We start from the raw sequence: 27,441 nt of genomic DNA, 5'->3' as shown, positions 1-27,441 counted from the left end.
GTATAATCGACCCTACATGAATTGACACACATATATATAGCCAGCTAGATTTGTGATATGTGTAACTATTTTTATTTTTACTAGCGGGTCAGACAGACGCGTTTAGGCAAGCGAGAGCGCGTTCCACGCCTGTGTCTAAAAAAAAGATGTGCTTTACTCTTAAGGAACTTTCAAAGAAAACGAAAAAGGAAGACTTTCTCGAAACATCCTATCTTTTTATATGATATTTGGCTGGTTAGGACAACCCGCATGAAATCGGGTCGGCTTCCTGTCCCCACTATTCAACAGAATCCAAGAGACAAGAAAGAATCGAAAGCAGTCCTTTTAGCACTATGTTGGTTTCTTTTTGTTGTTACTTAAAAAATTAAAGGTATTATTGGTATTATAAAATATCTATACCAAAATTCATATATTATCTTTATATATATAGTATAGATATAGATTTATTTTATTTCTATAAAAATTTCTACCATGCAATGAACTGGATCAAAGCTCATGCTCGTCACATGTTCAGCTCAAAACTAGAAGGGATCTAGAAGACCTAACAAGTCCTATTTGGAAGTCCATGACTCCCCCCATACACATCACAACAGACATAATAATTTTCTATTTTCTTAATGACTTCACAGTTAATTAAGGCCTTAATGGTCAATATTCAATCCAATCATTGATGAGCAATTTGTAATCGTCTCCTTATCAATGACTAAAGGCTCGATCCACATTGGGGCGCGGCGCTATATATACTCATTTTCAAGAAGAATTAGATATGTAATTTCTACCCTAAAATCTCTCACTTTGATCATATTCTTATACTGACTTGAGCGTTAAAGTATTTGCAAATAAGTATCATTACCAACTTCAAACTTGACGTTTCATTGCTTGATGTTAGCCTCCAATTCTAATCACCTCAAATCAATCTAGAACTTGAGTTTTCTTCCTGGGTCACCCCTATTCAACATTGTTGTATTTAATACTGTATTATTTATAAGAAATGATGTTTGATCATCCGCAACTGTGATCAGGAGCGGGCTGAAATCACTTTATAATAGAACTGACCCCCAAATCAGATTAGGCGATCAAATGGACCAAATACTGGAGTATCAATTATTTTTTGCGTGCATTTTTCAAATGTGTGTAAATGTATAAAATAAGAGTTCAAGGTTAATGCACTATTAGTGTAAAAAGAAATTACCCGTCAATACATCGCAATTAGTTACATTGTATGATTTTAGAAGTGTTTACGATAAATTAAAAATCAAATTGCATGATTAATTGAAGCTAGAATGTCATGATTAATTGATAGTATAATTTTGTCAAGGTTAAATATATTTTTGTCAAATGGTGACCTTATAAGTTTAGTCTTTATTAATTTTTATTAAATTTTTAGTTCCTAAAAAATTATTCTGGACTCAATTTTGGTTCCTATTATAAAGACAACTTTTATTTTTGAATGATTTTTTCCCTGGTATATTAAAAATATCATAAAAAGTTCCTCCAAAAAAATTAGCTCAAATTCCTTAAAAAAAAAATGAGCTCAAAATTTGATTTCAAACTCATGATTTTCGTTACTTTTATCTTGAAATTATGCCGTTTAAAAAATTCATATTATTTCTAAACTTTGCTAAATAAACTTTATATGATATATTTTAAATATGCCTATAAAAAATCATTCAAAAATTTAAGAGTTTAATGATAATTAAACAAATTGAATTTTAATAGGGACTAAATTTATCTGCAAGATAATTTTTTATGAGACTAAAAATTTAATAAAAATTAAGTTAGCATTAAACTTAAAAGCCCCATTTTATAAGGACAAAAAACATACTTAACACATTTTTACACTAACAAAATAATGTATATAAATTCACTGTAAACAAAAATATAAATTAGATACATTTATATACTCTTTTCAAATTGTATATCTTTTTAATGTGAGATTGAATTTTTCCTAAGTGCCGATAATTTTATTAAAAAAGAGAAAATAGAACTTGGAACTTATTCATTTCTTGGTGTCACCCATCATTTAAAAAGATGGAGAGAGAATGTGCTTGAAATTGGGAATTTTTTTTGCATCTTAATGATAGTTCGCTCATAGGCAACTGTTCATGATTGTTTTTCACAACTGTTGACTCGAAACTCGATCAGCACCCAAATATATAGTTAATGACTGTAATTTAATTTACCGCAACAAAATTACTATGAAGATGATATGTTCTTATATAGACTCTTATAGTTCAACTAATTTGAATTGAACATTTCATTATCATGAAGGATTTTCAAAAAGTATTAAAGGCTCTTGGTTCAACTAATTTGAATTGAACATTTCATTATCATGAATTAACACGCTATCATAAAATTCAATCGTGAACTGTTTTTTTTTTTTTTTTTGGGTACTTGGCATATGGTGCAAGATGTTGATTGGCATTTTCTTATGATCAGTGAGATGTCAAAATATACGATTAGATTATGGAAAATTCTATGGTACATTCCTTAGTTGGAATGTTTTGGTACATTCCAAAACTGGCCAATGAGGATGCAGTGTTGACCAACTTTGAATGATATGATACAACCTTTATGTATGGTACTTACCATGGAACTTACCATCTTTTAATATTTCAATTAAGTCCCTTACATATTAAAACTTACACAATTACCCCAATATTTATATTTTGTTAATTTTAATTATGAATGTAAAATCAATTAAAACTAAAATTAAATAATAAAACAAAAACATGACAAATTAACTTTTGAATTTTTTTCAATCAAACATCGTTTTCCTTCTTCTGAGGTTGTGTTCATTACCAGCAAATACACAACATCATCATCTTCTGAGTTTGAGTTTGTGTTCATCACCAACAAAGTGTAAACATCAACATTAACCTCCAATACGCTCGCCATTGTTGGACGAACTTGCTAGCTCATCGTTTTCGTCTTCTGAGTTTGAAAGAAACTCCATTCGACGGCGAGTTTGTGGAAGAAGTTTGCGTGTGCGTTTGCATAAGGTAAATACGAAACAGAAATAGTTTGCGTGTGCATAAGAATTAATTTGATTTCAATTTGGGAATTAGGGTTTATGCAGAAAATCAGTTTGATTTCGTTTGGGAGTTAGGGTTCATGCTGAAATTGAATTGCAGTTTTATTTGTAATTAGTTATTAAGAATTAGTTTGATTTTCAATTTGGGAATTAGATTTAATTTGTTTTCTGTATAAAATTAGTCGTGTGTATAAATTTGATTTTCAGTTGTGTTAGTTACCTTTCATTTTGTTTATGAATTTTGGAGGTATTGTTTTTTATGGTGACAATTGTTGTGTTTCAGGTTCACAACAATGGTAAAAATTGATGAGTCTCTAGATGTTGATTCGAATGAAGTTAGTTCAACCGATAGTCATACATCTGATGATGAGGATTCCAGCTATTCGGTGTCCGGTGGGCATGATAGGTCAGATGATGGCGATGATACTGGTGACCACCATGATGATGATGATGATGATGATGATGGTGATGATGATGATGATGATGATGATGATGACCATGATTTTGGTGATGAAGCATCTATAGGTGAAAGAGCGGTACGTATTAATTCTATGACTGCTGATGAAATTCGTGGTATGGAATTTGGTAGTGTTGACGAAGCTTATGAATTTTATTATCAATACGGTAAATGTAAAGGTTTTTCCGTTAGGAAAAGTGATGATAAGAAAAAAATAGGGCCTGATGGTAGTAAAATAATAACAAACAAGCTTTTTGTATGCAGTAGACAAGGTTTACGAGATAAGAGACACATATCTAGGTTAGATAGGAAAAGAGAGCATAGACGTTTGACACGTACGAAATGCACGGCTAGGTTTCGTGTGACATACAAAGCCGATAAGGGTAGATTTGTAGTGTCTGTGTTTGAAGAGACTCATAACCATGAATTAACATCAGCTAGGTTTGTGCACTTACACCCGGTTTATCGTAAAATTAGCGAAGCAGATAGAGCTCAGGTTGATGGTATGCAGTCACGTGGAATTAGAACTTGTCATATTATGGGGTACATGGTTGCTCAGAAGGGTGGATATGGTGGTGTTGGGTTTACGAAGAAAGATCTTTATAATTATTTTGATAAAAAAATGCGTGATATTGTTAAAGATGGTGATGTTGCCGCATCGCTACATTATCTTAATGCAAAGTCAGCTACTGATCCCATGCTCTATGCTGAATATGCTGCTGACACTAGCAATGGACGGATGAAGTCTCTTTTTTGGGCTGATGGGACCAGTAGATCTGACTACTTCTGTTTTGGAGATGTGGTTGCATTTGACACAACATACAAGAGGAACAAATACAACCTCCCGCTGGTTATATTTTCAGGTTGTAACCACCATTCCCAAACAATAATTTTTGGCGCTGCGTTGGTATCAGATGAAACCACGGAGACGTATAAGTGGGTGTTGAATTGTTTTTTGGAGTGTATGGAAAATAAACGCCCAAAAGCTGTGGTGACAGATGGAGATGGGGCTATGAGGGAGGCTATAAAAGAGGTTTTCCCCGATGCGACCCATCGGTTATGTGCCTGGCATTTGAATAAGAATGCAGGTGAGAATGTGAAGAATTCAGGTTTTTTGAAGGGATTTAAAAAAGCCATGTTCTCAAATTTTTCAAAGGATGATTTTGAAGAGTATTGGTCAGAGATGATTAAAGAAAATGGAGTTGAAGGACATCCTTGGGTTATCAAAACCTACGAGAACAAGTTACTATGGGCAACTGCATACCTGCGGGATAAGTTTTTTGGACGTATAAGAACTACGTCTCAATGTGAAGCAATCAATGCAATAATAAAGAGTTATGTCAGAAAGAAAGGATGCATCTTTGAATTTATGCAAAATTTTGAGCAGGCTCTAAGAGGCTACAGAAACAATGAACTTGTTGAAGATTTTAAGTCAAAGTTTTCAGAACCTGTGTTGACAACTCAACTACGTTTGATTGAGAGCAATGCCGCTAAAATCTATACAGCGGAGATTTTCAAAGAAGTGAAAGAAGAAATTATGAAGGCCGGTGAATTGATTGTTAAGCATAAAAAGGAAATTGGAGATACTAAGTTTTATACTTTGACTAAATATTGTCGGGATGTGTATGAAAGAACAGTTGTTTACGATGGTGATACATTCCAATGTTCGTGCCGGTTGTTTGATTCTCGTGGACTTCCTTGTTCTCATATTTTTCACGTGATGAAGGAAGAACATGTTGATCACATTCCTAGCACTTTGGTATTGTCGCGATGGACCAAGGATGCTAAAATTGATTATTTGAACATGGTGGATGTTAATGATCCAGTTGATTCCGATGTGATTGAGCTTGCCCGTTTTGGTGCATATTGTTCTGTTCTGACATCATTTTGCAAAGAAGCTTCTAAAAAGAGTGGTGTGTATGGTGACATTATGGATGACCTCATGAATTTAAAAAAAAAATATTGCAGTGTTGAGGATCCTATTGGAACACAAAAGTCAGTTGTTGGTGATCCTATCCCGGTTCAGAGTAAAGGTGCTCCAAAAAAAAAAAAGAATGACGCAAAAGCTCTCAGGCATTGTACTCATTGCAAGAGTACAACTCATAATGCGAGGACTTGTTCGGTAATTTTAATAATTCTTGATTGTTTATCTTTCGACTCATATAATATGTTTTATTAATTATATTGTTTTATATTTGTAGTAAAATTTCTTTTTTATTGTTATAAACAGGACAAAAAGAGAAAAAAAAGTTGCAACGCTGAAAGTAGTGTGCAAGACATAAATTCAGAGCTACCGGTTGACGTTGGTGAAAGTAGTGTGCGACAGAAAAAGAAGAAATGTGCAGAGCAACCGAAAGACCTTTGCGAAAGTAGAGTGGCACCAAAAAAGAAGAAATGTTCAGAGCTACCGAAAGATCGTTGTGAAAGTATTGTGCAAAAGAAAAATAAATGTTCGGTGCAACTGAAAGAGCGTGGCGCTAATGTGTCAACACCAACACATATTGATGTTACTAGTGCGACCGGGCAATTCACTCCGATGTATGGATTTCAACATATGATTCCTATGTTACATCCGGTTATGCAACAGATGCACGTACCATCTGGACAACATGTTCCACCTGCACAACATGTAACTTCTGTACCACATGTACCACCTATATACCAAATGTATGGAATGAATGTTGGTGCAAATTCAACTTCGTGTTATGGTCTGTTACAACAGGTGATGAAATCTGCTGATGGACAACAATGAGTTTTTCTTTATTTGGGCTGTAATGTTTATGATATTTTGAAACTAAGTTTATTTTTTAAATGTACATTTACATTGAGATTTGGAATGAATTGAACCATAAATTATTGTTTTTAAGGTACTGTTAAATTATGATTGATTTTTGGTACTTAATGTTTGTTAACACTATTACTGAAAACATATGCTAAAGGAGAAAAAAAAAAAAAAAAAAAAGGAGCAAGGAATATGTTTAAGCAGGCCATGTAAGTATTTGTGTTATTTATATTTTGATGCGCGAAAGAATAACGAATTAATTGATTTGGTGCAGTGGTTAGGGCGTTTATCTTGGAAAGACTTGGCAGGAGTTCGAATCCTGTTGGGGTCTTTTTTTACATTATTATTTCCAATTTTATGTTTTAATTATTTCATTTTGTATGATTTGTAAAGTTGTAGTTAATTTGATATTTAAAATTAATTTATTTTAATAGACATATTTTGGGGGGTAATTATTATTTAAATGAGTAATTAATTATTATTCAAAATTTAACTCGTACTAAACTTCGGTTTAAAGTAGGAACCGACATCGTAAACTTCATTTTGAATTATTTCCAACATATATCGGTGACTTTTAAATTTGAAACGAGTAATGGCCTTATCTATTGATCCAACATATATCGGTGACTTTTAAATTTCAAACGAGAAATTACTTTAAATTTTAAAAAAAATTGTTCGTAGTAACTTTAAATTTCAATTAAGAACCGATAACCCTAATAGTAGACTTAGATGTATGATCCCGGTTCCGATTAACGAATAATGGCCTTATCTATTGTTCCAACATATATCGGTGACTTTTAAATTTCAAACGAGTAATTACTTTAAATTTAAAAATTTGTTCGTATTATATTTCAATTAAGAACCGATAACCCTAATAGTAGACTTAAATGTATGATCCCGGTTCCGATTAACGAATAATGGCCTTATCTATTGATCCAACATATATCGGTGACTTTTAAATTTCAAACGAGTAATTACTTTAAATTTAAAAATTTGTTCGTATTATATTTCAATTAAGAACCGATAACCCTAATAGTAGACTTAGATGTATGATCCCGGTTCCGATTAACGAATAATGGCCTTATCTATTGATCCAACATATATCGGTGACTTTTAAATTTCAAACGAGTAATTACTTTAAATTTTAAAAAAATTTGTTCGTATTATATTTCAATTAAGAACCGATAACCCTAATAGTAGACTTATATGTATGATCCCGATTCCGATTAACGAATAATGGCCTTATCTATTGATCCAACATATATCGGTGACTTTTAAATTTCAAACGAGTAATTACTTTAAATTTTAAAAAAATTTGTTTGTAGTAAGTTTAAATTTCAATTAAGAACCGATAACCCTAATAGTAGACTTAGATGTATGATCCCGGTTCCGATTAACGAATAATGGCCTTATCTATTGATCCAACATATATCGGTGACTTTTAAATTTCAAACGAGTAATTACTTTAAATTTAAAAATTTGTTCGTATTATATTTCAATTAAGAACCGATAACCCTAATAGTAGACTTAGATGTATGATCCCGGTTCCGATTAACGAATAATGGCCTTATCTATTGATCCAACATATATCGGTGACTTTTAAATTTCAAACGAGTAATTACTTTAAATTTTAAAAAAATTTGTTCGTATTATATTTCAATTAAGAACCGATAACCCTAATAGTAGACTTATATGTATGATCCCGATTCCGATTAACGAATAATGGCCTTATCTATTGATCCAACATATATCGGTGACTTTTAAATTTCAAACGAGTAATTACTTTAAATTTTAAAAAAATTTGTTTGTAGTAAGTTTAAATTTCAATTAAGAACCGATAACCCTAATAGTAGACTTAGATGTATGATCCCGGTTCCGATTAACGAATAATGGCCTTATCTATTGATCCAACATATATCGGTGACTTTTAAATTTCAAACGAGTAATTACTTTAAATTTAAAAATTTGTTCGTATTATATTTCAATTAAGAACCGATAACCCTAATAGTAGACTTAGATGTATGATCCCGGTTCCGATTAACGAATAATGGCCTTATCTATTGATCCAACATATATCGGTGACTTTTAAATTTCAAACGAGTAATTACTTTAAATTTAAAAATTTGTTCGTATTATATTTCAATTAAGAACCGATAACCCTAATAGTAGACTTAGATGTATGATCCCGGTTCCGATTAACGAATAATGGCCTTATCTATTGATCCAACATATATCGGTGACTTTTAAATTTCAAACGAGTAATTACTTTAAATTTTAAAAAAATTTGTTCGTAGTAAACTCCGGTTGAAATGTAGAACCGATAACCCTAATTGGGCCATGTTTCTATTTGTACCCCCTGTAATAGGCCCAGTTTAGAAGCACATCAAATATTTGTATTTCCCACAAATACACACGCACGTGGCGACGAAAGGTCACACCTTTCGCCACTTTACTTTTTCACTCTTCCCCTTCCACACAACGTTTCACTCCATTAACTTGCACTCTCACTCTGCTTCAAAATTCCTTCCCTATCGTCCAAAGCGTACCGCTGATTTCAAAGCTTGGTTTTTGAAAACCACCAATGGCGTCCTCGTCGCAAAACAGGTAACCCCTTTTCAACTTACATTGACGTTGTCGTTGCGTGTTTTTTTTCTTTCGTTTCGTTAAACTTCGCGGGTAATAGTTTTTAATCAAACTTCAGAGAGATCGAAGTGTCCTGTGATGCATGCACTTGTTGTTGTTAAACATGTTCTAGGGTTTCAAGTAGTGTTTTTTGTTTTACGGAAGAATGAAAATTAATTTTTACCCAAAATTTGTTTTTTTTTTTTGTTGTTTAATGGATGAATAAGTTATTGATGTGCTATCTGTTGATGGCGATTTGATTTGATTTTTTTTATTAGGCTTTTTTTCTTTTTTATTTTTTACAACGATGAATGAAAAAAGTTATTCTTTATATTATTAATTTTGAAAAAAAAAAATTGTTGTTTGATGTATGAACAAGTTAATGACATCTCTGTTAATGGTGTTTTGATATAATTTTTTCCTTTATTAGGTTGATGTTGTTTTCGTAACCTCGCATCTGGAAAAAACAATGCTTAGATTCAAAAGAAATTTATGTTTATTGTGTTCTATGTACATGTGTTATGACAAAAGTTTCTATTTTTGGTTAAAACATGATGTTTAACATGTTTTTTTTATGCTGAAATTAGGATGAACAGAGTCAAAATTGAACCAGAGAATCTTATTTACTTAAGTTCTGACGATGAGGGTCCAATAGTTAAGGGAAGGAGGAATGGAAGGATGCAGAGCAAGGGTGAGGCATCACAGGGCATGAATGGAAGGATGCAGGGCAGTAGTCCTCCAGTACAGGGCATGAATGGAAGGATGCAGGGCAGTAGTCCTCCAGTACAGGGGAGGAATGGAAGGATGCAGAGCAATCGTACTCCAGTACAGGGCAGGAATGATTCGGTGCGGGGCAAGAGTGCTGCAGCAGAGGCCAATGCTCATAATTGCGAATGGGTAACTCCGGTTTCTCGAGCAATTCAGAACTTGAAGAAAAAACAAACATTGGTGAGTGTTGGTGATTTCATTAGTTTTAATTCTATTTCACTTAAGTTTATTAATTCATTGCTGACTTACTTTTGTTTTTCAAATATTTGTCCAGCATCTTCCAGCTTGGGTTGTGCAGGATCGTCTACAAGGATTGTCTGGGATTAGGCTGCGATCTCATACCAACCGCCGTATCTATAACTGCACTATTTTGAATCCGGGACGAGGCCCGTTTCAAAGATACATTGGTAGTGGCTGGTATGATTATCTGGACGATCACAAGCCTAAAGTTGGTGACCTGCTGCATTTTTCTGTTAAAAAATCCCCTCCTGAGTTCATGACTGTTGAATTATTCCGCAAAGATCCCACCAGTTGAATTGATTGTTAAGCTTTATGGATGTATCATGTGTAGTATTTAGTGACTGTTTAAGTTCTATTAGTTTAATGAATTAACAAATTCCTGAATGGTTGTATTATTTTATGTTTTCGTATTTTATGTTTAAGTGTATCAATCTCTACTCTTAGTAGTAGCCGGACAACATTTTGGATCATTGCAATGAAATGTTTGTGTTTAATTTAGTATATTTTGGATCATTGCTTACAAAAATATAAGGTTTAGGAATAGTAGGTTTTTGATTGTTGCTTAAATAGCATTTTGTATCAAAATGTGTTAATGTTTTGCCAAAATGTTGCAGTTTTTAGATCATGAGTGACTCTGTAGGAAGCACCGACACCTCTTTGTTTAGACGTGTCGCGGTGTTCGGCACGTGTCTGTGTCCGACACTTCTATTTTCGCTTGTCCCACAATTGTCAGATAGCTCATATCGACGTCGGAAAAAATTCAATTTTTCCTTTAGTTTGACATTCATGTAAGACTCTCATACTTGCTCAAATTAAATTTACATTAATATATTTTGATTCTCAATTATATGGTTTCATAACTACAAAAAAAAACTATGTAGCGATGTTGGTTAAAAAAAAAAAAAAACTATGTAGCGGTGTCGGTGTCTTATATTTTTTACGTTATCAGTGTCTGTATCGTATCGCAGTGCCCGTGTTGGAGTCCATGCTTCATATGTTGTTAATTATGTTACTGTACTCATTAAACTCAATAAATAGGTATCCTTTTTCAAATTGAGTCAGTTTTGGAAGTTGGAACAGCCTATAACCATGCTAAACCCATTTGTCACGCTAAACCTATGTCTTATGCCTATATTTACTCCCCTATGTGATGGAAATGTTTTCCATACGTTCACTCCATAACCCCACATGTTTTAAAAGGAAAATCGTTGATTTAACAAAACAATTATATTGAGCAAAATTTAAAAATTATTCTTCATACCTTAAAAGTTTAAACATTACAACGAAATATAAATTAGATTAATTAGGCAAACATGTTAAAGTATACATAGATCAAAATCCAGGAAAAGATCAACAAGTTCTTAAACATTTTGGATGTCTTCCTTTCATTCTGTAGTTTCATCTTCATCTTCTCTCCCTTTTGGTATTGAATTTCTTTTACAATGGTAACCACGTCTCTGAACAACTCTGAGCATCTGCAACCACAAATTTTTGTTCCACAATTTGTATCTGAATCGTTATAACCCAGAACATTTCTGAGTTCAGGCTCGCTTGGTCGAACAGTTGGACGAACATAGGGAGGGTGTCCTTCAATTAGGTCATCCCAATCGAAAAGGTTACAACTCCCAGCTTTCTATGAACAACACCAACAGACAACATTGAACGAATTTTCAATTGTCAGGAAACAGAGCAACTATAAATCAATCGAAACAGAATGACAAGCAATTAATTAAAAAATTAAAAAAGTAAGTTCTACAAAATCGTATGGAACGAAACCTACCCCATGAGTTGCACACTTCCAAAACCTCCTTTTAGGATTTTCGGTTGTATTGGATACGTACATCCTCATTGGTTTTTTGCAACCACATTCTGGGATTTGGACTGCCATGGAGTTTGCAACAGAAGAGGAAGACATTGTTGAATTAGTAACACAAACGATTTATTTGTTGAAGGTGATTCTGTAAACTAGGTGAGAAAATTTGGGAATTTAGGGTTTTGGGAAGAGAAGAAATGGGTCTTTCGAATTACATTAGTAGATTATATATTTTTGGTTTAGATGGGGGAGCATAATTAAAGGATGCAGAGCAAGTCTAAATAGAGAAAACGTATCGACAGTACGATCAACATCAATGGTTCAGATTTATTAGGCTAAGCTATATCACGTCCGTCCAATATGGACCAAGGGCTGTGATTAAAATTCTTTCCCCAAATATGACTAACATCAGTGCAGCATATCTTGCTGGTTTATTATAACCTTTTTTTTTTTTTTACAAAAATTATAATTATTTTAAAATAAAAAATTTGTTCGTAGTATAAAATTTGTTCGTAGGACTAATGGCCTTATCTATTGATCCAACATATATCGGTGACTTTTAAATTTCAAACGAGTAATTACTTTAAATTTTAAAAAAATTTGTTTGTAGTAAGTTTAAATTTCAATTAAGAACCGATAACCCTAATAGTGGACTTAGATGTATGATCTCGGCATCGATTAAGGACTAATGGCCTTATCTATTGATCCAACATATATCGGTGACTTTTAAATTTCAAACGAGTAATTACTTTAAATTTTAAAAAAATTTGTTCGTAGTAAGTTTAAATTTCAATTAAGAACCGATAACCCTAATAGTGGACTTAGATGTATGATCTCGGTTTCGATTAAGGACTAATGGCCTTATCTATTGATCCAACATATATCGGTGACTTTTAAATTTCAAACGAGTAATTACTTTAAATTTTAAAAAAATTTGTTCGTAGTAAGTTTAAATTTCAATTAAGAACCGATAACCCTAATAGTGGACTTAGATGTATGATCTCGGTTTCGATTAAGGACTAATGGCCTTATCTATTGATCCAACATATATCGGTGACTTTTAAATTTCAAACGAGTAATTACTTTAAATTTTAAAAAAATTTGTTCGTAGTAAGTTTAAATTTCAATTAAGAACCGATAACCCTAATAGTGGACTTAGATGTATGATCTCAGTTTCGATTAAGGACTAATGGCCTTATCTATTGATCCAACATATATCGGTGACTTTTAAATTTCAAACGAGTAATTACTTTAAATTTTAAAAAAATTTGTTCGTAGTAAGTTTAAATTTCAATTAAGAACCGATAACCCTAATAGTGGACTTAGATGTATGATCTCGGTTTCGATTAAGGACTAATGGCCTTATCTATTGATCCAACATATATCGGTGACTTTTAAATTTCAAACGAGTAATTACTTTAAATTTTAAAAAAATTTGTTCGTAGTAAGTTTAAATTTCAATTAAGAACCGATAACCCTAATAGTGGACTTAGATGTATGATATCGGTTTCGATTAAGGACTAATGGCCTTATCTATTGATCCAACATATATCGGTGACTTTTAAATTTCAAACGAGTAATTACTTTAAATTTTAAAAAAATTTGTTCGTAGTAAGTTTAAATTTCAATTAAGAACCGATAACCCTAATAGTGGACTTAGATGTATGATATCGGTTTCGATTAAGGACTAATGGCCTTATCTATTGATCCAACATATATCGGTGACTTTTAAATTTCAAACGAGTAATTACTTTAAATTTTAAAAAAATTTGTTTGTAGTAAGTTTAAATTTCAATTAAGAACCGATAACCCTAATAGTGGACTTAGATGTATGATCTCGGTTTCGATTAAGGACTAATGGCCTTATCTATTGATCCAACATATATCGGTGACTTTTAAATTTCAAACGAGTAATTACTTTAAATTTTAAAAAAATTTGTTCGTAGTAAGTTTAAATTTCAATTAAGAACCGATAACCCTAATAGTGGACTTAGATGTATGATATCGGTTTCGATTAAGGACTAATGGCCTTATCTATTGATCCAACATATATCGGTGACTTTTAAATTTCAAACGAGTAATTACTTTAAATTTTAAAAAAATTTGTTCGTAGTAAGTTTAAATTTCAATTAAGAACCGATAACCCTAATAGTGGACTTAGATGTATGATCTCGGTTTCGATTAAGGACTAATGGCCTTATCTATTGATCCAACATATATCGGTGACTTTTAAATTTCAAACGAGTAATTACTTTAAATTTTAAAAAAATTTGTTCGTAGTAAGTTTAAATTTCAATTAAGAACCGATAACCGTAATAGTAGACTTAGATGTATGATCCCGGTTATTAAGGATTAATGGTTTTAAAAAATAAAACATCAACAAATATTAATTTTAAGATTAATAGCTAAAAAACGAGTGATGTATCCAATGCAACAACTGCTAACGTGTTTACATCATCCAATGTTCCATGTCGATTCGTTTTAATCGGACGGTGATTATTTTAGGAAGTCAGAAAGTAAACTTGTTAATGTCAACCATTAGATGACAAACGATGTTGATCCTACGATCCAAAACATGTGTTGCATGACACTGTAAATGTTTGTAGTCTCAAACCAATTAAACGATTCAAATTACAACTTGATACAGTGTTATTTCCCACTTTCCAGTACCAATTGTTTCGTCGCGCCTTACCAATAACACAACAATTAATTTTGCTAACCAACAATCATCATTACAAACCATTACATTTCTTCTCCCAAGAAAGATCATTAACCAAAAATCTTTTCTTCCTCTCACCAAGACTGAACCAGTCCCTTCATATCTCCACTCTCTCACACGCCATTTTTCTTCTTTTTCCCTTCCTTCACCTTCAACTTTCGGCCGTCTTTCAAACTTCCTGCGACGATAATCAATCAAAAAAAATGGTGGAAACTCTTGCCGATGTTCTTCGAAAGCCAGCAAGGGATTATTTTTTGACTGTTCATGTTGCAGGAGAGGTAAGTTTGATACTTTGATAGTATGTTTTGTTGATTTCGTTGTTGATTTTTTTGACTGTTCATGTCGCCAAATATGATTTTTAAAAAATCGCATGATGTTCAAACCATAGATTAGAAAACAGAGCATGTTATATGTTGTTCGTATTTATTTATTTTTATTTCGTTTTGAAACTGGATCTAGATCTTACACTGATTTAGACAAGTTAGAGTAAAAAAATTTTAAAAAACAGAGCATATCTTTGTCCAAAAAACAGAGCATGTCACAAATCTTTGTCCAAAAAACAGAGCATGTTATGTGTGATGTTAATTTTATTTGTTTCCGTTTGTAAATAAGTATGAATGTTTCACTGATTTAGAGTTGGGTTATTGTTACTCGCCAAATTGAGTCCTGTGTCTGTTTTCGTCAATTATGCTTAGTTTCGGTTTGTTTATTTTTTAGGTCCAGGGCGAGGTTGAACGAAGTTTTTACGAAAACTGCAAGGCTGAGTTGGGTCAATTTTGGTACCTGTTTGATTCCAAAGGTCTTCAACTCTGCGTAGAGTTCAACAATGATGATGATGTCCTTAGAATTACGGACGGTTGGATGACTATACGAGAACATTACCAATTTCAAGGTCATCATCCAATTCTCTTCAAATATTTGGGGAACGATCAGTTCCAGATCATTCCCAAAGAGGACCCAATTACTCCTGATAAATTCCCTACTTGGCATACCCGATCACGAGCCCTCCGGAAAGCTGTTACCTTCGAAATTACTATGAAGGATGATCCAGAAATTGTTCCATATTTGGTTGGTATCTCAATCCAATTGTTTTTGTTAATGTTTAAATTGATTATCCGAATTTAAGACAAATTGATGCTTATCAAATTTTCTTTGATCTGTTGCAGATATTGCCAAACGATATGGGGGAGTATTTGTGTGACACGATGTTGGATGAGATCTACATTATTGGAACAATCAGAGAAAAGCATAAGTGTGAGCTAGAGTATCAAATGGATCCGTTCGTGGTATCGATCTTTAGGGGATGGAGGGAAGTTGTTGCCATTAACGGATTTAAAGTTGGAGACCGCCTACTGTTCAACACATCTAGCATATATGATGACCATACCTTTTATGTGAGGAGCTTAAGTTGATTTCAAAGTTTGTAACCATTAGTATTTTGATTATATTTTGGAAAACTTGATGCTTGCCGCCGATGTTGTATGTATTTTGGCTCCCATGTATTTTAGTAGTTTGTTCGTAGTTTGTCATTATAATGACAATTAAAAACTTGTAAAAACAAGTTTTCTAATTTAATGATTACTATTTATAATTATTAATTTTTTTTTTTTATGATATTTGAGTTATGAATTACGAAGCACCGACAGTCCTCAAATTAGGCGTGTCCGTGTTAGACACGTGTCGGTGTCCTCGTCCGAAACCGACACCGACACTTATATAACTCAGTGTATAATCACATACAACCAATAGCCCAACATAAGGCCATAGGTTAGTATCTTATTTAAAAATAAAAATAAAAATTTAATATTCTTTTTATTTGAAAAAAGTTAATTACGAAAAAAAAATGATTACTATTTATTATTAATTTAAAAAAAAACAAAGTAATACAGATATTTTAAAACTAAATTAAATAACGAATTCAAAATTTAATAATTTTTTTATAATTATTAATTTTTTTTTATGATATTTGAGTTATGAATTACGAAGCACCGACACTCCTCAAATTAGGCGTGTCCGTGTTAGACACGTGTCGGTGTCCTCGTCCGAAACCGACACCGACACTTATGAACTCATACAAATATAACTCAGTGTATAATCACATACGACCAATAGCCCAACATAAGGCCATAGGTTAGTAACTTATTTAAAAATAAAAATAAAAATTTAATATTCTTTTTATTTGAAAAAAATTAATTACGAAAAAAAAATGATTATTATTTATTATTAATTTAAAAAAAACAAGGATCCATGTCGATATTTTAAAACTAAATTAAATAACGAATTCAAAATTTAATAATTTTTTTATAATTTTTTTTTTTTTTTTATGATATTTGAGTTATGAATTAGGAAGCACCGACACTCCTCAAATTAGGCGTGTCCGTGTTAGACACGTGTCGGTGTCCTCGTCCGAAACCGACACCGACACTTATGAACTCATACAAATATAAGGCCATAGGTTAGTATTCTTTTTATTTGAAAAAAATCAATTACGAAATAAATCATGCTTACAATTTATTATTATGGACAACACATTAATTCATGTTGGTTAGCTTACATTGAGCACACAAAAACGTGATGCTTGGCCTTCTACTTACAGTCTTACACACATTGCACTTGCTAATTATTACAACTAAAAAAGGCTATTGAAAAATAAAACCTAGGTAGCTACAACTTCCAATACGTATCAACCTCCCAAATTGTCCAACTCTTAACTTTACTCATGCATAATACTCTTTTGCTTTTCTGAACACAAAAACCGTCCAACTCTAAGCAAACTTCATCATCCAGCAAACAAAACACAATGATAAACACTGATCCACCAAGTCCAAGCACAAAACGCGCCATGCCTGAAAGAAAATCAAAAACCAGTAAGAGAGGAAAAGAAGCTACAAACACTACTTCAAACACTACCACAAACACTACAACTCTAAAGACAAAAACTCAGAACACTAAGACTGAGAAGACTGAAACTCAGCAGCATTCTGAGACTACAAAAAAGAAATTCAAAGCTGAGATTGTTTACATATCATCCAGGTATTGACTCATTTCTTATTGTAAACACGCATGAAATATATATGATGTGTGTTTGTGTCTGAATCTAATATTTATATGATGTGTGTTTGTGACTGAAACTTATATGAGGTGTGTTTGTGTGTCTGAATCTAATATTTGATTCATAACCAATCAGATTTGTAGTACCTTATATGTTGTGTGTTTGTGTCTGAATCTAATTTTTTAATCTAATAATTGATTCATAAGCAGTCTGTGTGTGTGTGTGTCTGAATCTATGATGATTCTAAACAAATTTATACGAAAAGTACCATCAACATTCATAAAGAAACAGTCTTTGGATTTGTATGTGTATGTGTGTGTTTGAATCTATCATGATTTTCAACAAAAATATAATAAAGTTTACTGTTTTATTTAATAATTTATATTTCAGCTACTACATATGACTTAATGGTTGTATATACCAGTAGGTAATTTTAATTTATCTTGTTAAATGGTTTGAACAGTCACCACACTACCACCCAAGGGTGGAATGACCAGGAAGATTCAAAAGATTGTGACTCAACAGCATCAACCCCTGTAAAACCAAAAGCAAAGGAGAAAAAAAAACAATACCCTGCCACAGAAACAAAAGCAGCCAACAAAAAAATCTGTCACAATTTGGGATCAACATCGGCACCTTCGAGATTGAAGGATATCAAGGAGTGGACTGCATTGCTTGAAGCTAGGCAATATAAGAAGATTAACAAAATTCTGTTCTGTCAGCCAGAAGAGGAGGATGACAATGATTTCCACATTAACTACCATCCATCGACACCGATGGGATATGAATTTTTCGACACCGGAGTCCCTATTCCTGAGGTAAGTTATTTAATCGTCTTATATTTAAACCTAATACAACACTTTCATTTAGTACTAATAAAAATATTTATTCCACGTTTGTTTTATTACAGTGGATGCCTGTCACATTTAGGCCATCCCCAAAAATGAATCTGAATGATATTTGCGCTTACACTATTGCATACGCCTTTATGGGCGATGATGAGCAGAAACATGGGTATGTGTTTTTAATATATCTTGCTAAACCTAACTGTAAATTTATTTAGCCCATTTAATTTGAATACATCTAACAATTCATACATCTACCTGTTGCAGTGGCGAGGTTCTGATTAAATCTACATCAGGTGTTCATGGGGACAGGAAAGCAATTAAGTCGTTGATGCCTAGGTGTAATGTGGACCAAGAGGTTATATTTTGACCTAACATTGTAATTATTTGGCTATGACAGATGAAAGTGAACTAAAATTTGACATAACGTTGTTTTCATTTGGCTATACAGGTTATCAACTTGGTTGTTGCACGAAGCAATTGGCTGGTTGAATCGTTAGGAAAAATGAAATCTGTTTGGTATTTGCCTACATATTTTGCGGTAATTACCCAACTAACATTGATTTATTTTACATTTACATTTACATTAGTTGAGTAATAACCACTGACTTAAACTACATTACTTTTTAAGCAATATGCTCTGGATGACAAATACACAGCTGACTATATCCGGAAAATATATCAGGATAAACTCATGCCAACAAACTCTGTGGTTTCAAAGGTGAGTTTTCTATAAATTCTGCTTAGTGTGTGATTTAAACCTGAAAATCAGTTCATGCCACTAAAAATGATTTCTATAACTACAGATTTTTATTCCTATGAATGATGGGGGAGCACATTGGTTTTTGGTGGTTGTTGAGTTTACTGAAAGAAAAGTTTATTGGTTGGACTCTTTACCTTCAGATGAAAGATATCATCCTAGGCGTCATTCAATTATTAGATTGGTATGCATGTGATCTATAGTTTGTTTTACATTCAAATTTATTGTTCGATTTTTTAATTCAAATTTTATATTTACTTTATATTTACTATTGTGGCAGATTGTCAAGCTTGAGGAAATCCTGCTTCTTCCTTGTTTTGTTGATGTTGCTAATCTAATTGGTCATGATAACCTAATCACAAACTTCACCAGGATTGAACCTACGTGTCTCCCGCATCAGCGACCTGGATCGTAAGTATTGTTAACCCCTATCTCTATTAATGATTTTACTTAAACTACATATTAGTGTCGTACTAATGCAATTTTATGAATAATCATAGGAATGATTGTGGAGTGTGGGTTGCTAAATGGATGATTGAATGTCCATACAATAGTAACTATGGAGGCATAACTGTAAGTTGAATTAATGTCATGGTTTTTTGTAAAACATTTTTCAATCTAAGCAAATTTCTAATTCATCCACTGTTTTTTCATTATATGTAGGTTAACACTGCCACAAGGATGAAGCTTGCTTTATATCTCTGTCATTCATCTAATAATATGTTGTTACAATCACTATTGGCAAATGCTGCAAAGTATTGGGATGATATGCACAAGAAAAGGAAGGCTTTGGTTGATATCTGAAGTTTCAAGTTTGGTTCTTAGACTATGGGATGGATGTCTGAACATTGAAGTATTATTTTGGATATTATGGTTTATTTTCCCTGTTTTTTTTTTGTACTGTTACCTTAATCAGTGGTTGTATTTTGCACAATATGGTCTTTATTTTGATATCCTGGTTTATTCAGTTTGAAGTTTTATTTTGGATTTTCTGGTGAATTCGGTTGACGGTGTTTGTGGTCTTAAGCTATTAGTTTGGAAAATATGACATTTATTTGGTTTATTCTATGATTAAGGTTTATTATATGTTTGTCTTAAGCTGTTGCTATCTGATGCTATGCCTTTTCACACATTGGCATGACATGGTTACTATTACATTACTATGATTTATTTGTTTATTTCATACAAATTTCAAAACATTATATGTTACATACACACCAAATACACATGACAGTTTTTATGTATACTATAAACGTACCTCTTAGTTCTTCTATGTCTAAGTAAAACTGATATCATTCACCTTCTCCTTCTTAACATTTTTGACTTCAAGTCTAATCACCATGTTGCGTGCATATTTTTGTAACCTGTTTCAAATTGCAATAAAACTTAAGTTTCTGTAATTATCACCTTATAAACATACATTTAGCATTGTAACAAAATTTGGTATTGGAAATAGACATGTTTCATGTATTTAATCAAAACTATTTAAAAATTGGATAATCAATATAAAAAAAATTATTGACCAAAATACACAGCATTGTTCTATAAAAGTTGGATCATCTTCGTTAAAGTTACAAAAACTTATTTAAGTTACACCTTTCTCATGATAACTTACAAAACTTATTCATCATTCACATCAGGTAATCAGTTAACGTACATTGAACAGATTAAAAAGGTTGCATGTTTCTCATTACATTACATAAATAATAGCTTATCAATAGTTAACTTAGCCTTGGAAGAGAGCTTAAAAGTTAATTAGACTTGTTTATAAAAAGTTTCATCTTTCTCATTACATTGTATAAATCATAGCTTATCAAAAGTTAAGGTACATTGAACAGCCTTCTGAAGCTAATGTACTATGTTTTACTCAACTCAAAAGATTACAATATTCAATTTAAATTGTTATTGTACTACAACTCAATGTATTATACAGTATTCAACTATAACACTGAGCATTAGCTAAATTGATAGCAATGACTTCATATCATTAACTAAAAGTTTATGTACTAGTGCTTATTCAACTCAAATACAGATCATTAACTATAAGGTTTACATTATAAAACTTGATTTGTTTACCCTTTAAGCCCTTCTGCATTGTCTGTTTTCCAGTTCAAACAAGTCAACTGTTAGCTCCTTTATTCCATTTCTGTCCTGATAACCTCATAAACGCAGGATTCCTGAATTTGGATGAGAGTGGATATATATTGCCATCCATTACTTAACTGCAGGATATATGAACAAAAACTGATCAAATAATTCAGAATAACACACTAATATCACATTAAAATTAACATAAGCACACTTATTAAGTGTGAATAATATCACAGTCTAATTTCACAATTCAAATGAAATACAAACCCTAATCCCCCTAATTCCCAACCCATAAATAACACAGTGTCAGCATCTAAATTCACAAATCAAATCAATCCAAATCAAATTGACAAGCAAAATTTAACAAAACCAAAACCAAAACCCCAATTCAAAACTTTATGGGTAAAAATGATCATTTTTGGGTACGAATTGAAATCAACTTCAATTGTAAATACAAACCTAATCCCCAAATTGATGGTTTATGCAGTAAGAATTCAAAGCAACTTTAACATAATTAAAAATCGATCGTTTCAGGGTAACAATTTGAATCAACTTCAATTAATAATATAAACCCAAATTCAATAATTTCAAAGGGTAAAATACACAAACAATTACCTGTGAAGTACACGACGATGCTTTGAACCATAGAACAAATAACTGTGAAGAGTTTTTGGGTGAACAACCGGTGCGAATTACAAATTGACCAGGAACACGGATACGACATTGGGTGAGAGGGAAGAAGTCGATTATGCTTTAGTTGATATCAATTAGTGAAACGAATAAAACTGAAGTCTGACATAATAAGACTATGGATGAGGAAGATTAAGACGAAGACGAAGAGTAGTGGAGGAATTTGGGATGAACAAAATGGACGACGACGAAGAAGGAGAAGGACGAAGACGAAGAAGGAGAAGGACATGGAGGAGGACGAAGAAGGATGAACAAATTGGATGAAGAACAGTTGGGAATTTGGGATTTAGGGTTTTTCACTTTCAATTTTAATATGTTCAAATAATAATGTTAAAAATGATAAATAAAAAGTGTAAATGATTTATGATTTTAAATTGAAATTAAAAATGTTTTTGATTTGTATTTTTCATTTGATGGAGGACTCATATGCAATAAACAAAAGTTTATTAAGGAAAAAGAGACTCACCATGGACCTTAGTTGATGTGGCAATTAAATTGAATTCTATTGGTTAAAAGTTTGGAATGCACCCATACATTCCAAAGCTGGAATGCACCATAGAAGCTCCCTTAGATTATACCTAATCAATATAATGTCTTTTATTGTCTAGCTTCAAATTGATAATTAGCCAAAAAATTATTCACATGGACATGTCTCATTACTAGTTTCAAGAGATAAATATTTGCTTTCTTGACCTTGATAACGTGCTTTGATTGATTTTGATTCTACATAAAAAGTATATACCTATAGTCTTGGCTAGTCAATTTCCATGTATGATATGAACTATGATCACATTAAACATATTGTGTATATATATTTGGAATATTAAGTCCACAAAAGAGGAAAATTAAATTTCTTAGATTTGTTCAAAAGTTTGGCCGTTGTATGTCCAACAACAATCTAAAACAATGTTACATATATAATCACAATAACATGTTTTTTCCCCTTTAACTAGAATGCACTGATGTATATAATTTCTTGTTGAGAGTAATATTCATGTTGCAATAAATACTCTCTTGTTGAGAGTAATAATCATGTTGTAAATCAATTAAATAATTAAATTTAGGAAATTTAATTTATATCCTCTCAGTTTAGTAGAATTGGCGTATCCTCCTCTTTGAGTGAGAGTTTTTTTTTTCTTTTTTCTTTTCTTTCCAGATAAGCAAGATATTATATTTAAGTAATTAAAGTATATAAGAAATACTCGATCCACTATTCAAAACAAGATTATTAGATGCTCAAAAAATGAGTAGGGGTGACCCAGGTTCTTACCCAAATATCACTTCCAAGAAGTAAGCTTAATCTTGTTCACCAATTGTTCAGCAGATAAAACCGCCACCTCAGAGAAAATAATTTTATTGTGGGATTTCGGTGTAGTCAAATTAATTAAACAGTAACAAACCAAAGCAAATGTCAACATCTTTTATTTTTCTTTGAATGATAGTTATTAGGTATGTGTTAGTCATAAGTATTATTTTTCCGTACCAGAATATTATGTATCGTGCTCACAGGGACTTGGTAAAAAGTTATAAGTTAAGAAATTTTCAATATTCTAAGTTAGGGTTTGAAACATGTTTGTGGAATTGTAACCGGAAGTAAAATTAAAGTTGCGGAAATTTAACAGATAAAAAGCAGTGATGGATATCATCAACTAATCATTAAATGTATCTATTTGATCGGTTATATATTTACAATTCTCGCTCTTCGTACTTTTCCTTAATTTGAAAAACGATTATTATTAATTAAAATGTCACTAATGATTATTATACAACTGTCATCGAATAGATTTAAACTTTGTTCCATAATATTGCAAAATCAAACTTTTACTACGGAACTTTTTTTGTTTTGAAAACTGTATATATTCGATGCAAAAACCAATTAATCTGAGGGACTTTCATTCACTAGCAGGGAGCTCATTTAAAGCTTGAGTTTCACTTTGTATGGACGTCTAGTAGTCCAATACTGGAACTGACATCATGATGATTCAAACTTGAGATATTGAGAAGAATACACTTCAAGGTCTCAACCTTCATCCAACCCATGTGAATTCTTTTACCGCGCGCTAAACATGGAATATATTCAACAAGAGATATCCAATTTTTTATATTTAGTTTCACGTGTACACATCATCCAATTTTCAAGACTAAAACATTTTTCACGTAGCTTGAAAATGAAAAAATAAAGGAAAAATTACTCTAATGGTTTCTTAACTTAATTTCAAATGACAATTAATTAGTCTTTTATCTTCTTTTTTTTGCGATATTTTAGTCATTTTCTCATATCTGGTTATTAATTTCAAGCTAAATCTATGATTTTTTTTCCTCTTCTAAATCATAAATATACTCTATGCCTTAAAAGATAAAATCATAGATTTTAAGCTTAAAATATCATATGCAAACAATCAATCGTTAGTTGGTCCGGTAGTGATGATGATCACTAGATTTGGTAAAGAAGACCACAGTTCGATCCTCCGCAACTGTGATCGGGAAGAGGCTGGAACCACTTGATATCATATAGTTGTACCCTAAACCAAATTAGGCGGTCCTGAATACTGGTGTTGAAAAACATGGACAAATGATCAAATTGTTACCTTAAATTAAGTTAAGTACTGTAATTTTTTCAAAAATAAAATATATTAATAATAGAAGTAAAATATAAAGAACAGAACCCGATTATTACCATATATTGTGAAACAAAATAAAATTACCATATACATTGATCTATGATTTTTTTGTTAGTTTGTTACCATTTCTAATAATTCAGAAGTTTGAAAGAAGTGAGTGGAATGCAATGCCTAATCGGTAGTAATTTGGTAGCTTGGCTTCACTGCACTTTTCTCATTGTTTTTCCATACATTTCATAAAAACATTTAATTATTTGCATGATTATAGTAGTTCATAAAAACCACTAATAAATTGACACGTGTGGAATCCATTTTAAGGTATATGACGACGTTCTGATACACTAGCTATACTATCTCAGCTAAAGACAGTGTAGAAAATGACACAATTTTTTTTATTATTAATTTATTTAATTATAAACTCTTACACATTATACAGCTGTCACCACGCGCCATTGTCCACCACTTAGATTCCAATCTAAATGGGAAAAGTCGTTCCGTGTAATACACGCGCTTAACATGAAAATGGGGTACACATTTCTTTACTATAAATACCATAACATAGAAAAGTATGGGAAAAAGAAAGTAACATGAAACTAGAAACCCTAAGCTAGGTTCACTTCGATATTTTTTAGGGTGGGGATTAAAATATAAAAAAATAAATAAAAATATCAAAATAAAATCCAAAGGGTAATAGTGTAATACCAATGAATTGGTCCAAATGAATTAATAAGAGTCTTGGTCCCCTTAAACATGTGGTCAGAGGTTCGATTCCTGACCTATACGTATGAAAAAATTTGGATGGGAAGAAAGAATCCACCTTGTGTATCTCACAGATTTTCCGATAGAGATTAATCATTACTAATAGCAGTGAAAATTTCGTATCAACATCATGGTAAGCAAAAAAAAAATTGAAAGGGAAATAAATAAAATGGAAAGTTTAGAGAGTACAATAACACAAGCAACTTTACTTTTTCTTTCCTCTATAAAACAACTCATTTTTTTCTCTTAGTTTTTCCTTGTTTCCTCTTTCTAGGGCTTCAAGTTTGTTTCATTTCAACATGAAGTATTAAACTTTCTAATGTTTTCACAAATATAGTTGCATTAGGGTACTGACCCAGAAAAGAAGTATCATCATAAGGTACTAAAGAAGAGAAGAAAAAACAAGAAAAGTGAAAAAAGAGGTAATAATTGTTCAAAAATAGAAAGAAAAAAAAAAGAGGAAATAATAATTTTAGAAGAAAGAGTTAGGAAAATACATAAGAAGAATGGGAAGAGGAAGAGTTGAATTGAAGAGAATAGAGAACAAAATAAATCGACAAGTTACATTTGCAAAAAGAAGAAATGGTCTTCTTAAGAAAGCTTATGAACTTTCTGTTCTTTGTGATGCTGAAGTTGCTCTTATCATCTTCTCTACTCGTGGCAAGCTTTATGAATTTTGTAGCACTTCTAAGTATGCAATCTTTCTCTCTATCAATTTTTCTTGTTTATTTATTTTTCTAATTGTTAAAAGTATTATACTTTCTTTTTGTTGACCTATTAGATCTACAACTACTTGCTTCATTAATTTAATTTATTTTAAATTAGAGCAAGACAAATTTATAGGATCTAATTCTTAAATGATTATTAATTAATATTTTATTATTTTTTTAATTTATTTTTATATTGTTTTTTTAGATGTGAATTTTGTGGGTTGTGGCTTGTGGGATTTCCTTTGATTATAATTATTTATTTATTTAAGATTTTTTTTCTTTTAGTGTGAAAGTAAAATCAAAGATGAGTTTTTGATTTGATCTATTGTGTGTAATATTTGTTACAAAATTAATAGAAGATTTATCAGATCTAGTAAGATTGTACATGATCTGGTGAATAACTAATATGTTTATGTTTATGTCCTTTGTACGGATACTTTTATTCTCAGATTATTGTTGACCATCTTTGTTTTTTCTCACTATTTATTTGTTTGATTTTAGGTTTTAACATTTTTCATTGAAAGTTAATTTTTTTTATTAATTTTTTCATTGAAATCTGGCTTTTACTTCTACCAACTTTTAGATCAAGATTTTTTTTCTTCATAAATTAAATTAATACATGAATTTAATATTGTTCTTTCCCTGTTTTCTTTGGAAGCCTAGTTAGTTAGGTGATTCTTGATGGAGAACTTCAAGTTGTTTATTTTTCTGGATAATACTAACTACTTTTAGTCATTACACAATTTTTCCTCTGAATCAGAGAGTATAGTTAATGCAATTTTTTTGCACTTAAAATAATTTAAAGTTCTACTCTTTTAAATTAATATATATTTACTTGTATATTTTGTTCTTGAGGATCTTTTTGCAGAAGGGGGAAGAGGCTATAAGATAATAGATAGGTTGAGGGTTATTATATCTAATGTAACAGTGTGTGTTCAAATTTATTTTGACCATGATTTCACTTTATAATACTTCCTTATTTTGACCATGATTTTATTATATGCCTTCAGATTTCTTTTAAATCCTTGAATGTTGCTGGAATGTGTGTTGGATTATATATTTGTGAATATTAAGGCATGGTAAATGTGGATGGTAAATGTACACTGGAATTCTTCTTTTCTTTCATTTTTTCTTCTTTGCCCCTTTTCCAAAATAAACAAGATTTGTTATTGCATATACTTGATATTTGAATACAAAGATTAAACAATCAAGGGAAAATGTCATTTTTTTTTAATAATTATGTATTTCTGTTTTGTTTTTTATACTTTTTAACGCTGTTTGAAGCGTCGCGTAAGTGGTAAGAAATTAATCTTATCACACTAAGTTTTTCCTAGGCTCTGAATTTTTTTTTTAATATTTTAGAGGTTAGTTTAGATAAAAATTGAATTATTTTTGTTCAAAACTGAGATTTTTCAATGCAAAATTGAGATTTTTGTTTAAAACTAAGATTTTGTCTAGATTTTATAAATTTTCTGACC

The 27,441-nt window shown here is 31.6% G+C and overlaps 2 protein-coding genes and 1 long non-coding RNA gene across 5 annotated transcripts in view; 2 read left to right on the top strand and 1 right to left on the bottom strand.

The window, feature by feature from the left end:
* The first annotated feature begins 3,323 nt into the window (after positions 1-3,323).
* On the top strand, positions 3,324-6,357 carry LOC123888100 (protein FAR1-RELATED SEQUENCE 12-like). Its single transcript, XM_045937066.1, has 2 exons — positions 3,324-5,613; positions 5,722-6,357. The coding sequence occupies exons 1-2, from the start codon at positions 3,328-3,330 to the stop codon at positions 6,241-6,243; spliced, it is 2,808 nt and encodes a 935-aa protein (XP_045793022.1). The 5' UTR covers positions 3,324-3,327; the 3' UTR covers positions 6,244-6,357.
* A 10,586-nt stretch (positions 6,358-16,943) lies between these two features.
* Positions 16,944-22,445, bottom strand: LOC123891287. Of its 2 annotated transcripts, none has more exons than XR_006803053.1 (4): positions 21,799-22,445; positions 21,169-21,314; positions 20,351-20,456; positions 16,944-17,281 (listed from the first exon to the last, which is right to left on the bottom strand). It is a non-coding gene; the product is annotated as an uncharacterized LOC123891287 (long non-coding RNA). The 2 variants fall into 2 exon arrangements; XR_006803052.1 differs by having other exon boundaries at positions 22,340-22,445.
* Positions 22,446-25,445: 3,000 nt separating this feature from the next.
* The window catches only part of LOC123892581 (agamous-like MADS-box protein MADS2), a 4,828-nt gene continuing 2,832 nt past the window's right edge, over positions 25,446-27,441 (top strand). The window contains exon 1 of one of the 2 annotated variants that reach the window (XM_045942401.1): positions 25,446-25,944. In XM_045942401.1, coding sequence (XP_045798357.1) covers positions 25,760-25,944 — 185 coding nt within the window. In that variant the 5' untranslated portion in view covers positions 25,446-25,759. The remainder of the gene's footprint in view (positions 25,945-27,441) is intronic. The other variant, XM_045942400.1, reaches the window with a different exon arrangement.

This window comes from Trifolium pratense, linkage group LG6 (assembly GCF_020283565.1).
Source record: "Trifolium pratense cultivar HEN17-A07 linkage group LG6, ARS_RC_1.1, whole genome shotgun sequence".
Taxonomy (NCBI): domain Eukaryota; kingdom Viridiplantae; phylum Streptophyta; class Magnoliopsida; order Fabales; family Fabaceae; genus Trifolium; species Trifolium pratense.
The sequence above is the reverse complement of the archived record's forward strand: the minus strand, read 5'-3'. Positions and strand labels throughout refer to the sequence as shown.